Source organism: Lepidochelys kempii, chromosome 14 (genome assembly GCF_965140265.1).
Source record: "Lepidochelys kempii isolate rLepKem1 chromosome 14, rLepKem1.hap2, whole genome shotgun sequence".
In the NCBI taxonomy this organism is placed as follows: domain Eukaryota; kingdom Metazoa; phylum Chordata; order Testudines; family Cheloniidae; genus Lepidochelys; species Lepidochelys kempii.
The window spans coordinates 27,311,754-27,325,439 of record NC_133269.1 but is presented as its reverse complement, the minus strand read 5'-3'; the positions used below and the strand labels follow the sequence as shown (position 1 = coordinate 27,325,439).

Here is a 13,686-nt window from a genome sequence, read left to right as displayed (position 1 = left end):
GCAGGGGAAGCTTAAGTCGTAAGACTGAGATCTCCAGTCCTATCTGGATCACCCTGAATATGAACATTGGACTATAACCTATGGACCAATTCTGAAAGAACACTTTGCAACTACAAAGCTTACCATCTCTACTATGAATCTGATCTCAGAACTGTACTCATGTCTGTATGTATACTGATCTTTTAACCAATACTCTCTCTTTTATTTTTTAATAAATTTTAGTTTAGTTAATAAGAATTGTCTGTAAGTGTGTATTTGGGTAAGATCTGGAATATTAATTAACCTGGGATGTAATGTGTCTGTTCCTTTGGAGTTGGTAGAACTTTCTTATATGATGAATAAGATTTTTAGTAATCCTCATCATATTTGACTTGGATGTCTGGTTGGAGGCCGAAGGCTGGGTTACTTTAAGGGAACTGTGTTGTTGGCTTCTGGGTAACAAGTTAGGTATTATACAAGCTGTTTTGTGCTGCCTTGATAAATCTAAGTATTGGAATATCCACTAGCTTTGGGGATTATCTGCCCCATTCCTTACAGTTTATCCTAATCGAGTTACCTCAGTGTGGCTCCCTGGGACCTCTGTCACATGGTGAAACTAATCAGTGTAGCCTGAAATGTGCTGAATTGGGCTGGGAGGTTGCATCTTTAATGAAAAATAGCCTATTCCAGCTATGGACCAAGTTGTGGACCAGATTCTTTGTTGCCATGGTACTGGTGTTGTCATTTCCACTAGTAAAGGGGTGTAAGCCAGTGCTATTCTGATGTAGTAGTGTTCACACCCACTTTGCACATGTGTATATGACTGTACAAGATGCAGGACGATGGAGAATATGACTTACTGCCTTTTGTGAACCACTCTAGCTGGATCAGTTCCACAAACACTATGTCTTGCTTGAAGCATTGATAAAAGCATTTCTCTTTATGAAAAATAAATAATGCTAGACAGATAAATTTTTAATTAACAAATATTGTAGAACATATTTAGCAATACTCTTCACGGTGTGGCTCAGGGATATTGTTTAAATCTACAAACATTGAAATGCTGGCTGGATTATGTATGTCCTTTAATTGATGCTCCAAGTCCTCTGTAGTGTTATGAAAAGAGCTAACATACATATTCCAAGCTTTCTCTGGAACTCCAGGATCTGGAAACTTGCATTTATTCTTTAAACTTCTCTCCAGCTTTTTTCGTTTGTGCTTGAATTCCAAAATAGTTTTTGTATATCGGTTAATAGTGGTGACAGAGGCAGCCATACAGCAAGCGAAGGAACCCCATGCAAGGCTGTCAACAAAAAGGCTTGTTAGAAAGTGACAGCAGTTTTGCATCCACATCATACTACTGTATCTCCTAAATATATTGTAGCAAAAGTGGTCAAGCTATCCATTTATTGCTATAAATTATGGATTAAATGGGGGAACAGATTCCTAGTGGAAGGTTTTAACAGCTACTGTAGAGTTAAACAGCTCAAGATGAAGCAGAGTTAACTGAGTACTTAAGTTTAATGTTTGCCTTCAACTGTATGAACACTAAACAGCATATTTTTGTGTTTTAGAACAAAATGATTATTGGCATAAGTGAGTATCTATGAAAGAAGGGTCCCTCCTGCTGAAACAAGCTGGAGCATGCTGATAACTCAGTGTGAGTAAGAAACTATGTTACGCAAAGCTATATTTTGCTAGAATTAAGTTTTAGACCCTAGAAACCACGTTATTTTCATTTTGTTTGCAACCCTTTCATAGCTCTCTCACTCTTGCTTGAAATCATGGAAATCTGTGTTTGTAATGGGGGGCACCCCCTCCTGAGCACCGCCTGCTGCTCCATTTGGTACTGCAGGCCTTTTCCTGCTCCTGGTGCTCCCAGTAGGTTTGTGACCTCCCTAGGTAGGTCTTCAGTGGCTCAGCCCTCCAGCCAAGTCACACGGTCAAAAAGTAAATCACTTCCAGGAGTTATAAAAGTTCTACGAACTGTTAGCCCTCACCAGGGTATTCAGCTCTATCTCTGGGCCCTTTAAATCCCACCCTTAGATCAGGCTTCTAAACAAGCCTTCTCATTGCTTGGGCCACTTTCCCAGTGGCCAGTGGGGAAACCCAAGCCTGCCCACCTCTCCAGGTCCGAAATCAGGGATCCTACACACAGCAGCCACATGCTGCCTCCTTTAAAAAGTTGCTGCTGTTTTTTCTCTGGGATTCTTTTCACCTTGTCTCTTTACCACCACCTCAGGGTTACAGTTCTTAGGTCCTCTCTCTCTCTCAGGTCCAGTAAATGCAGCACACCAAACACCCTGGGCCAGAGCAGAGCACCCCTCTAATCCTAGCCAGAGACTGAGCTGCTCAATCTTGCAGCTCCTTTTATTTGAGCATAGTGGGCTCTGATTGGCTGCTTCTGTGTAGCCTTTCTAGGTAGGCCTGGAGGACTCACCTTTACTAGTCCTTCCTGGGGCAGAGTGCAGTGGGATTGCAGGGCCTCCAGTAGGGGGTCACAAAGGTCCAGGTGCACCCTGTCACAACGTTCTTTGTTAAAAACTAAGAATAAGTTTATTACTACAAATCATTTTGGTGCTGTGTAGTAGGGTAGAGTATATAACCCCAGCTGAGCTACCAAGCTATTATCTATAGTGGCTCTTTGGATTCAGTGAACTTGTGGTTACCTCTGTGAGTGTCCAGTAAGAGGATCTGGACACTGCAGGGGAGATGGTTTTGGGGAGAATTGAGACCAGAAGTGTTGTTATGGACACTCTGTAAGGAGTAACTGGGCTGGTGGAAGCCAGGGTGAGACCATTATGCTGTGAGCTGACTCCTGGTGTCAGAGGTCTCAATCAAAGCTATACAGCACAGAAGCACCCAAAGTTAGAGGGCAAGGAGTGAAATTGGAAAACGTCCAGCAGAGGGCAAATGATTAGGGGACTAGAACACATGACTTATGAGGAGAGGCTGAGGGAACTGGGATTGTTTAGTCTGCAGAAGAGAAGAATGAGGGGGAATTTGATAACTGCTTTCAACTACCTGAAAGGTGGTTCCAAAGAGGATGGATCTAGACTGTTCTCAGTGGTAGCAGAGGACAGAACAAGGAGTAATGGTCTCAAGTTGCAGTGGGGGAGGTTTAGGTTGGATATTAGGAAAAACTTTTTCACTAGGAGGTTGGTGAAACACTGGAATGTGTTACCTAGGAAGGTGGTGGAATCTCCTTCCTTAGAAGTTTTTAAGGTCAGGCTTGACAAAGCCCTAGCTGGGATGATTTAGTTGGGGATTGGTCCTGCTTTGAGCAGGGGGTTGAACTAGACGACCTCCTGCAGTTCCTTCCAACCCTGATATTCTATGATTCTATGAGGATGGTAGAATAGGGTGGATAAACTTACTAGGGTGGATAAACCCCCAAAACATCATAGGAAGATGATCAAATAACTTTTAAGACACTTTAAACAGTACCACACTATCAGGTAAAAAACATTACCTCCACTCCTGACTTTCACTTGGATTTGGCAACACTACCCCCTGCTTAGCGAGTGAGGTCCAATTTCAATCAAAGGATACTAAGTACAGTTCTGCTGCCCTTTACTCATACAATAAGGATAACAACATTTAATTACAATGACATTTCATACTAATGTGAATCTTTACATGAAATAACCAAAATTGACCACTTAGGCAAGCAGATTTATTTGGTTATCGCCTAGGCAGGGTCTATGCAAGTATAATCTGCTCCTAAGGTTTTTTCCCCTCAGTTCTTCACTAGACAGCAGGGGAGAGTTCATTCAGATCCTGATTACATTCTCCTCCCAGCCAATAATTTTTCGTCCTGGCAAATCACACTCCATATTATACCGGGTCTACGAATTCTCCCCATAGAGTCTTAAGAAGCCTACTATTGCTGATTCAAACCTGTGAGCTACATGTATCAGTTCTTCTCTAACCTCCCCAGGTGCTCATAAGTTAACCTGTTTACTGGCCTGATAACCCTATCACTACTATTGAGAATAGGGATTGCAGGGTCAGTGAAGACTTCTCCGTGGCAAGGGACGGTAACAGTTCCATTGATGGTTCCTCAGACACTGACATAGGCCTCTGCATCTCTTGCTCCAATAGTGGAGGGTCTAAAGCATCAGGGACACCTTCCACCTGTATGTCCCTTTGCCCAACAACTGAACTGTGTCATCAGAGTCCTGTCTTTCTTTCAAGAGATACGGGAATGCTGGTGGGGCAGACTCATTGCCATAGGCTGGTCGCACTGATGAAATGGGTGTGCTAGCAACAGGCCTAAATGCTTCTGCTGTGGGGTTCAAAGCCAAAAGAAGTTCAGTAGATAGAGACCAGAATCTGTTCTCCATTCTAGGATACACCATGGTAGTGTCTTCAGTCTCAGTCGGAGCCATGCTGAACAGGGTGGGTTAGCCCCATGGGGCCCATTGCCTTTATTGGACAGTGGTTTTGGTCCAGCTTCTTTTTGCCACCCATTTTTTACTCCTCCTCCTCCTCTACTAGAAAGCAGGTCTTAGGGTCAATATTCATCCCCTTGCTCCACTCCTCTAACATGTATACAGCCATTATAGAAAGTGTCGTTTCTCAAAAATATAACAAAATTGTTTCCCCAAATTAATGGTTTACTCAAAATGTGCTTGCAAGGGGCACTGACCCAGGACCCTAGACAAGCCCACAAAACTGTAACCCTTCTGCCAAGTGGAGTCGACAGCAACAAGGGCCTGGTTTAAAATATAGGGGTTCCTATTAACAAAAGAAAACAAAACTGTCTTCAGTCCTCACCCAGTACTCTAGAAAAACTGACCACCGCCCTTGGGCACCCCTTAGAGGCAACACTTCGCCACTTGCTGAGGGTATGGCTACACTGCAGTTAGAAACCTGTGGCTGGATGGGCCACCTGACTTGGACTCACGCTAAGGGGTCGTTTAATTGCAGTGTAGATGTTCAGGCTCGGGCTGCAACCCAAGTTCTGGGATCCTCCCACCTCACAGGATCTTGGCGCCTGGACACCATTCCAAATCCAAATGTCTACACCACAATTAAACAGCCCTTTAGCCTGAGCCCTAGTCAGCTGGCCCGTCCAGCCACGAGTTTTTAATTGCAGCGTAGCCATATCCTGAGTCTGCGTATAACAAAATAAACAAAATTAAAGAACTAAACAAAGCATTAATTTGAGAAAACACTGCAACAATCACTTGAAAGTATACAACCAATAAATAAAACCCCTGCCCCAGTATTGGCTCTGTTTTCCACCGTGTGATGCGAAAGTCCAACAGATGGATGTGTCTCTAACATGCCATTCCCCTTTTTCTTCCACTGCATGCCATTCATGGTTTGTTGTCCAAGGTCAGCAATATCCTCAGAGGCCAGGAGTGTGTTTGGGTGGGTTTGCCTCTCGGCCCCTTTGCTCATCAACGTTGTTGCCGTTTCTGCCACTGTCATTCTACCCTCCACGCTACCTCTTTCTGCAATGCTGTATCCTGCTGCTCCACTACTTAGCCCAATTCTCACTGATTTCAACTTTCTGCTGATTTCATTGGGTAGCAGGGAACTTCTCTGCTGCTAACTCTTCTACATTGTCTTTTCACTGCAACACTATATCCACAGCTGACCTAAGGTTCAGCTCCTTTAGAGCAGCTTATCAGTACATGCAGCTCAAGTAATCACTAACACCACCCAGATTCTCAGTTGAGTCTAGTCAGCTTTACTTTTAAACACTGGACAGAAAAGGATCAAATAGCTCTAGAGACTCCCTAAACAGGACTGGACCACAAGGCAAAGATACCTATACCCCTCTTCTCTAACTTTCACCAGGATTTGGCATCAGTAGTCCCTGATTAACAAGTGAGGTCAAATTTAGGGTGACCCCCTCAATGGGGCATACTAAGCCCAGTTTGGCTGCCCTTTACTCATACAATAAAAATAAAAATATTTCATTATCTCAGGATTCATATCTTTACCAAAACAGCCAACACTGATCACAGTGTAGATGTTCAGGCTCGGTGTTCTGCCTAGGGAATCAGCAGAGAAGGGATGTCTATGCAAACACAGTCTGCTCCTGACATCCTTTCCCCCCATCTTTTCCTCCTGCCATAGATGGCAGGAGAGAGCTCATTCAGACCCTGCTTACAATGAGTAGTTGAGGGCTATAAAGCAGCTCAGCTGCACTGATAGGGAATGGGGCTCAGTGGCATGTTTCTGCCATTTACTTGCCTTCTCCACTCCTGCCTCATAAAACTGACCAAGGAAATCCACAAGGGTGCAGAAGCGTACCACAAAAAATATTCCAGGGATGGGGAAAATACTTTACAGTGAAAGACTTAAGCTGAACAGACCAAGCTCTTTATCAAAAAGAAGATCGAGAGGTGACTTAATTACAGTGTATAAGGGCTAAATCCACAAAGGAACTTAGGAACTGCAATGCTGAGTGTTGCACCATCTACCATGTAGGCATCCTTCCACCCAGTGCAACCTCAGCCCACGTTTGGTGCCCAACTTAAGAGACGCATGACTCTTGCATTTGGGGAGGCTTGCATTTGCAAGCACCAGAAGCTCCCTAGAAGTGGGAGGGGCCACTGGTGCCTGGACTGTGAACCCACCCCTTGCTCCACCCTGAGGCTCATCCATTTCTCAACCTCCTCCCACCCAAGACCTATACCATGCTTCACCCTCACTCTGCCCCGAAGCCTTGCCACCACTTGGCCTCTTCCCCTGAAGCTATGACCCCACTCCACCACTTCTCCCCGAGGACTCTGCCTGCTGCTCAATCCTCTCTGCCCCCTCCCCCTGCCCACTGCTTGCTCCTCTCTGCCTCCTCCCCAAGGACCCCCACCTTCCGCTCTCTCCTCTCTGCCCCCTTCCCCAAGCCCCCCATCTGCTCCTTTCTGCCCCCTCCACAGAGGTCCCCTTGCCTTCTCCTATCCACCCCCTCTCCCAGGGCCCTCCCACCCACCGTTCGTGCCTCTCCGCCCCATCCCCCAAGCCCCCCACCACTCACTCCTTTCTGCCCCCTCCTGCCTTAAGGGCGAGCAGCGGGTGGAGAGGAGCGAGCTGGGACTCGGGGAAGGAGACCTAGCGGGAGCGGAGCTCTGGGGCAGAGTGGGGGCGGGGTCGCTCTCCGGGCACCAGTGCCCCCCCCACTTCTGAGGAGCTTCCAGCAGCGACAATAGAAAGGTGGCAGGCTGGCACGCCTCCAAAGGGAGGTGCACCACAACTGGCATTTCTTGCCCTGTTTGGAGAGATTTCATCTCCCCAAGCCCCTTATACCTGCCGCCAGGCTTCCTACACATGGGGAGAGTTAGGTGCCTAAAAATGGGAGCCACAAAAGCTAGCACACTGAGCAGGGAGCCACCTATTCTAGCCAATAGGAAATTCCACTGTGAGGGGTGTGTCCTAAGCCCCACCCTTCAAAGGTAGCTAGGCACCTAATTGTGGGCTGGAGAGAGGTATCACTCTCTGCTTGGGATTCAAAGCTGTGAACTGTCTGTTGGGGCTGTGAAGGGGGAAAGAGGAGAGAATGAGTGAACAAGAGATTCCGACCCATTATAGCCAACAGCCCAGAGATTAGGGTAGTCGCCTGGGATGTGAGAGACCCAAGTTCAGAACATGCCCCCCAATGGAGTTCCCTATCCACTGGCTTATTGGGTACACACACACAATCCCCAAACATCATCATCTAGCTGTTCTTTGTGTGAGGCCCAGTTTGGTAAGAGTGCTCTTAAAATGCCTGCTGGATAGGCCCTGAACATGAGATAGGCAGGGGACTGTATAGCTTGAGCATCCCACTAACTCGGGTTTAGGTGTAAGCAAAGGTGCTAAGCAGCTTTGGGGCATCAGGATTTGGTTTTGCTCATGCCTGCTGATGGAACTTAGTCACTTATAAGTTAGGTGGCAGCTAAGTGGGAGTTTTGAAGGATTCAATGGCACCAAAATGTTGGACTTAAGTGCCTAAAGTGATTGTTAGGCACCTAAGTCCCTATGCAGATCTAGCTCTAAGTATCTTCATGGGGAGAAAATACCAGGTACTAGAGGGCTTTTTAATTTAGCAGAGAAAGACAAACAAGAACCAATGGCAGGAAGCTAAAGGCAGACAAATTCAAATTGGAAATAAGTCAGAGTTTTAAAAGTTAGTGTGATTACCAAATGGATCACACTATCAAGGGAAGTGGTAGATTTTCCATCTCTTGATGTCTTCAAGTCAAGACTGGATGCCTTTCTGGAAGATATGCTGTAGTGAAACACACATGACTGGGCTCCGTAGATGGGTAATTGTGTGGAATTGAACAGTCTGTGATATACAGGAGGTCAGGCAAAATGATCTAATGGTCTTCCTGGCTTTAAAAATCTATGAATTCAGTGCACAGGATAGACTGCAGCTACTCAATATTTTGTTTCATCCTCATTGTTCAACTTGTGGCCCCCAGGTTTATTTACTGCACACTAACCATACCCCACTCTGAATACACAATTCTAATTTCTTCATGGGCTTTTCAATGGTGCTCATCACTACAGTATCTGAGAACTTCAACTATATTAATGAAATTATTTTCCCAACACCCCTGAGAGGTGAAATGGCATTGTTATCCCTGTTTTACACATGGAGAGCTCAGGCACAGAGAAATTAAGGTCAAAGGTATCCATTAATTTTGGGTCCCCAAATCTGAGACACCCGAGACCTGAAGTTTCAAAGTATATAGCACTTTATGCTTTCAAAGCACAGCTCCCATTGACTTCAGTTGCAGCTGTGAGAAGAGTTGAAAGCAGATTTTCACACAATGTAAATGACAATTTCCTGACTCAAAGAGCATTGCAGCCAGCATGGAGGAATTTTTTATTAGATCTTGTTTTAACAGATAAAGAAAAATTGATCACTTAAAATTAATGGTAGTCTAGGTACAAGTGATCATGACTTGATCAGATTTATAATGTACAAGCAGAATGAAGTCCAGCCCAGTAATATATATGCACACTTGATGCTTTAATAGAACCAATTTCATAAAGCTAAAAACTATTATGAGCCAAAACAGCTGGGAAGACTAATTTAAATCAGAAAAATGTGAATGTTAATTGGGAATCATTAAGAACTCCTGACTAGATATCAAAAAAGCCACAAACCCACAACTGAGGAAAAATGCCATGCTGATTAAAAAACAAACCTGGTTTGGAGGGGAAGTGAAGGCAGCAATAAAAAAAAAGTGTGTGTATTATAAATATATAAAACAAATGGAAGACAGGGGAAGTTGATAGCAATGAATATAAAATATAAATCAGGAGCTAGGAATTGTAGAAAATTGATAAGGGATGCAAAGAGACAAAAAAAAAAAAGAAAGAAATGTATTGCCAGCAGAGTTAAGGACAATAAGAAGGCATTTGTTCAATATATTAGGAACAAAAAGAATCCTGACAATGATATTGGTTCATTACTAGATGGAAATGGTAGAATTATCAATAATAATGCAGAAATGGCAGAGGTATTCAATTAATATTTCTGTTCTGTATTTGGGGGAAAAAACAGATGATGTAGCTATATCACATGATAACACTCTTTCCATTCCACTAGTGTCTCTGGAGGATGTTAAGCAGAAGCTACAAGAGGCAGACATTTTAAAATCAGCAGGTGCATATAACTTTCATTGAAACTGTTAAAAGAGCTAGCTGAGGAGCTTATCGGACTTTTAATACTGATTTTCAATACGTCGTATGTAGGCCTTGCTAGAGCCTTAGGCATAACTAACAGTGTGAACCAAACGCTGTGAACCAGAGTAGGCCTGGCCTTGGCAGAATAGCAATGCACCAGGTGTTAGCTAATACCACGTGTAACCCTTCTGCCCGTCAGAGTTGGCAGCAACAAGGGCCGGGTTCAATATCTAGGGGTTCCATTCCAATAACACAATGCAAACCGGCTCGAGCCCCCACCCAGTGACCTGGGACAAATATATACCACCCCCGCTGGGCGCCTCCAAGAGGCAATACTTCCCCTCTCGCAAGCACCTAGTCTGAGTGTAGCAAAAGTCTTTTAATAACAGAGAGAAACAATGTGGCATTATGTTGGGGAAACACCACCAACCGGATTCATAACACAACCCATGAGCAAAAACAACCCCACCCCAGGCAAATTGGGGCATGCCCTTTTCCCTTTGGTTCTTGAGTCCAGCAACCCCAAAAGTCCAATGCCCCAAAAGTCTCTGTCCCTGGTCAGGGCAGCCCCAGAGTTCGAAAGTTTATCGGCGGAGCTTTACCTCCCAACCTGGGTGGAAATGGGACGGGGGTAAGAGGCACCTTACGTGATCTGAAGCTGACCGCCCCATAGCTCCATAGCGGCGCTCCGCTCCACCAGCCGCCCCACAAAACTCCTTCGCGCAGCTGCACTCCGCTCCACCAGCCGCCCCACGAACTCCTTCGCTCAGCTGCGCTCCGCTCCGCCAGCCGCCCCACGAACTCCTTCGCTCAGCTCCACGGCCCACAAGCAGCTCCTGCCATCCACACACTGCTCCGTGTCGAACTGCTTCGCCAGCCGCCCCGCAAACTGCTCCACAATATATCTTCAGGCTCCCCCACTACTTAACACAACACTCAGTGATTTCAGCGCTTAGGTGAATTCAGCTTATAATAGGGGAGCCCCAGTGCTGGTGCACTGTCAGCCCAAAGTGAGCTCAGCAGCCTATAACTAGACTTCTAATGAAATCAAAATTAGCTCTGATATTCCACAGTGGAGAGAGGAGGAAGTGCAATTAGCATGTAAGGCCCTCACCAAGGGGCCCATGCCACCAAGTATTAATACTTGTCCCCAGCCTCTCTCCATTCACACAGTTTTGGAACCCATGACCCTTGCCTAGCGAGTGCTACTTAGATGATGGTGAATCCCTCCATCGTAACAAAAGGCCACGTACAGTTCCAAGCACAGTTCCCATAATCAGGGTAATAGCAATTTATTCTTCCTGCCCCAATAACAGAGACACTGGGGATCCCACAGCAGCCAAAGTAACCATTTGGGCAGCTATGGTCTCATTCTAGGCGTGGTGGGTGTGCCTATGCAAATGAGATCGGCCCCTGAAGTTCTTTTCCACAACTTGCCACACCTCACCACCAGATGTCAGGGTGGAGCTCATCCTGACACTGCTTACATCGTAAGCACATTCCTGGCCTAAGAGGATGGTACAGAAACACCCAGAGTTCAAAATGAGTGAACAAATTCTCAAGAATTTATAGACCTCTATCATATCCCCCCTTAGTCAGCTCTTTTCCAAGATGAAAAGTTCTAGTCTTACTAATCACTCCTCATATGGAAGCCATGCCATACCCCTAACAATTTTTGTTGCCCTTTTCTGAACCTTTTTCAATTCCAATATATCTTTTTTGAGATCATAGAATCATAGAATATCAGGGTTGGAAGGGACCCCAGAAGGTCATCTAGTCCAACCCCCTGCTCAAAGCAGGACCAATTCCCAGTTAAATCATCCCAGCCAGGGCTTTGTCAAGCCAGACCTTAAAAACCTCGAAGGAAGGAGATTCTACCACCTTCCTAGGTAACGCATTCCAGTGTTTCACCACCCTCTTAGTGAAAAAGTTTTTCCTAATGTCCAATCTAAACCTCCCCTACTGCAACTTGAGACCATTACTCCTCGTTCTGTCATCTGCTACCATTGAGAACAGTCTAGAGCCATCCTCTTTGGAACCCCCTTTCAGGTAGTTGAAAGCAGCTATCAAATCCCCCCTCATTCTTCTCTTCTGCAGGCTAAACAATCCCAGCTCCCTCAGCCTCTCCTCATAACTCATGTGTTCCAGTCCCCTAATCATTTTTGTTGCCCTTCGCTGGACTCTCTCCAATTTATCCACATCCTTCTTGAAGTGTGGGGCCCAAAACTGGACACAGTACTCCAGATGAGGCCTCACCAATGTCGAATAGAGGGGAACGATCACGTCCCTCGATCTGCTCGCTATGCCCCTACTTATACATCCCAAAATGCCATTGGCCTTCTTGGCAACAAGGGCACACTGCTGACTCATATCCAGCTTCTCGTCCACTGTCACCCCTAGGTCCTTTTCCGCAGAACTGCTGCCTAGCCCTTCGGTCCCTAGTCTGTAGCTGTGCATTGGGTTCTTCCGTCCTAAGTGCAGGACCCTGCACTTATCCTTATTGAACCTCATCAGATTTCTTTTGGCCCAATCCTCCAATTTGTCTAGGTCCTTCTGTATCCTATCCCTCCCCTCCAGCGTATCTACCACTCCTCCCAGTTTAGTATCATCCGCAAATTTGCTGAGAATGCAATCCACACCATCCTCCAGATCATTTATGAAGATATTGAACAAAACCGGCCCCAGGACCAACCCTTGGGGCACTCCACTTGATACCGGCTGCCAACTAGACATGGAGCCATTGATCACTACCCGTTGAGCCCGACAATCTAGCCAGCTTTCTACCCACCTTATAGTGCATTCATCCAGCCCATACTTCCTTAACTTGCTGACAAGAATACTGTGGGAGACCGTGTCAAAGGCTTTGCTAAAGTCAAGAAACAATACATCCACTGCTTTCCCTTCATCCACAGAACCAGTAATCTCATCATAAAAGGCGATTAGATTAGTCAGGCATGACCTTCCCTTGGTGAATCCATGCTGGCTGTTCCTGATCACTTTCCTCTCATGCAAGTGCTTCAGGATTGATTCTTTGAGGACCTGCTCCATGATTTTTCCAGGGACTGAGGTGAGGCTGACTGGCCTGTAGTTCCCAGGATCCTCCTTCTTCCCTTTTTTAAAGATTGGCACTACATTAGCCTTTTTCCAGTCATCCGGGACTTCCCCCGTTCGCCACGAGTTTTCAAAGATAATGGCCAATGGCTCTGCAATCACAGCCGCCAATTCCTTCAGCACTCTCGGATGCAACTCATCCAGCCCCATGGAATTGTGCACGTCCAGCTTTTCTAAATAGTCCCTAACCACCTCTATCTCCACAGAGGGCTGGCCATCTCTTCCCCATTTTGTGATGCCCAGCGCAGCAGTCTGGGAGCTGACCTTGTTAGTGAAAACAGAGGCAAAAAAAGCATTGAGTACATTAGCTTTTTCCACATCCTCTGTCACTAGGTTGCCTCCCTCATTCAGTAAGGGGCCCACACATTCCTTGGCTTTCTTCTTTCTTCTTCATGGGGCAACCAAATCTGCACGCAGTATTCAAGATGTGTGCATACCATGTATTTATGTAGAGGCAATATGATAGTTTCTGCCTTATTATCTGTCCCTTTCTTAATGATGCCCAACATTCTGTTAGCTTTTTTGACTGCCACTGCACATTTAGTGGATGTTTTCAGAGAACTATCCATAGTGACTCTAAGATCTCTTTCTTGAGTGGTAACAGCTAATTGAGACCCCATAATTTTATACATATAGTTGGCATTATGTTTTCCAATGTGCATTACTTTTGTGATACAGCAGGGCCAGAGAGCAGCAGGAGAATTGACTTATTGGGTGCTGGGAAGTTAGCTGGGAAGTAGGTGGGCAGAAGCCCTAGGATGATCTTGTTCCCTGTGGACGAGGGAAACATTACTACAGGTTAAATAGATTGTGGAAGTGTGAAAGGGAAAAGAGGATTTGTGTGCAGTTATTTTAGTTTGGTTAAGAGACAGAGCAAGAAACAGGCCAACCTTAACCCTAATAACACAAGATTTGTAGAAGCGAGGTTTGTGCGAGGCGAATAGGAAAACTACAAGGGACCTT

The 13,686-nt window shown here is 45.6% G+C and overlaps 1 protein-coding gene across 1 annotated transcript in view; it reads right to left on the bottom strand.

Annotated features, from left to right (window-relative positions):
• Positions 1-981: 981 nt before the first annotated feature.
• GSG1L2 (GSG1 like 2) overlaps positions 982-13,686 on the bottom strand; it is a 71,597-nt gene continuing 58,892 nt past the window's right edge. Inside the window, exon 5 of the mRNA XM_073311544.1 lies at positions 982-1,282. Within this exon, the coding sequence (XP_073167645.1) occupies positions 982-1,282 (301 nt within the window). The remainder of the gene's footprint in view (positions 1,283-13,686) is intronic.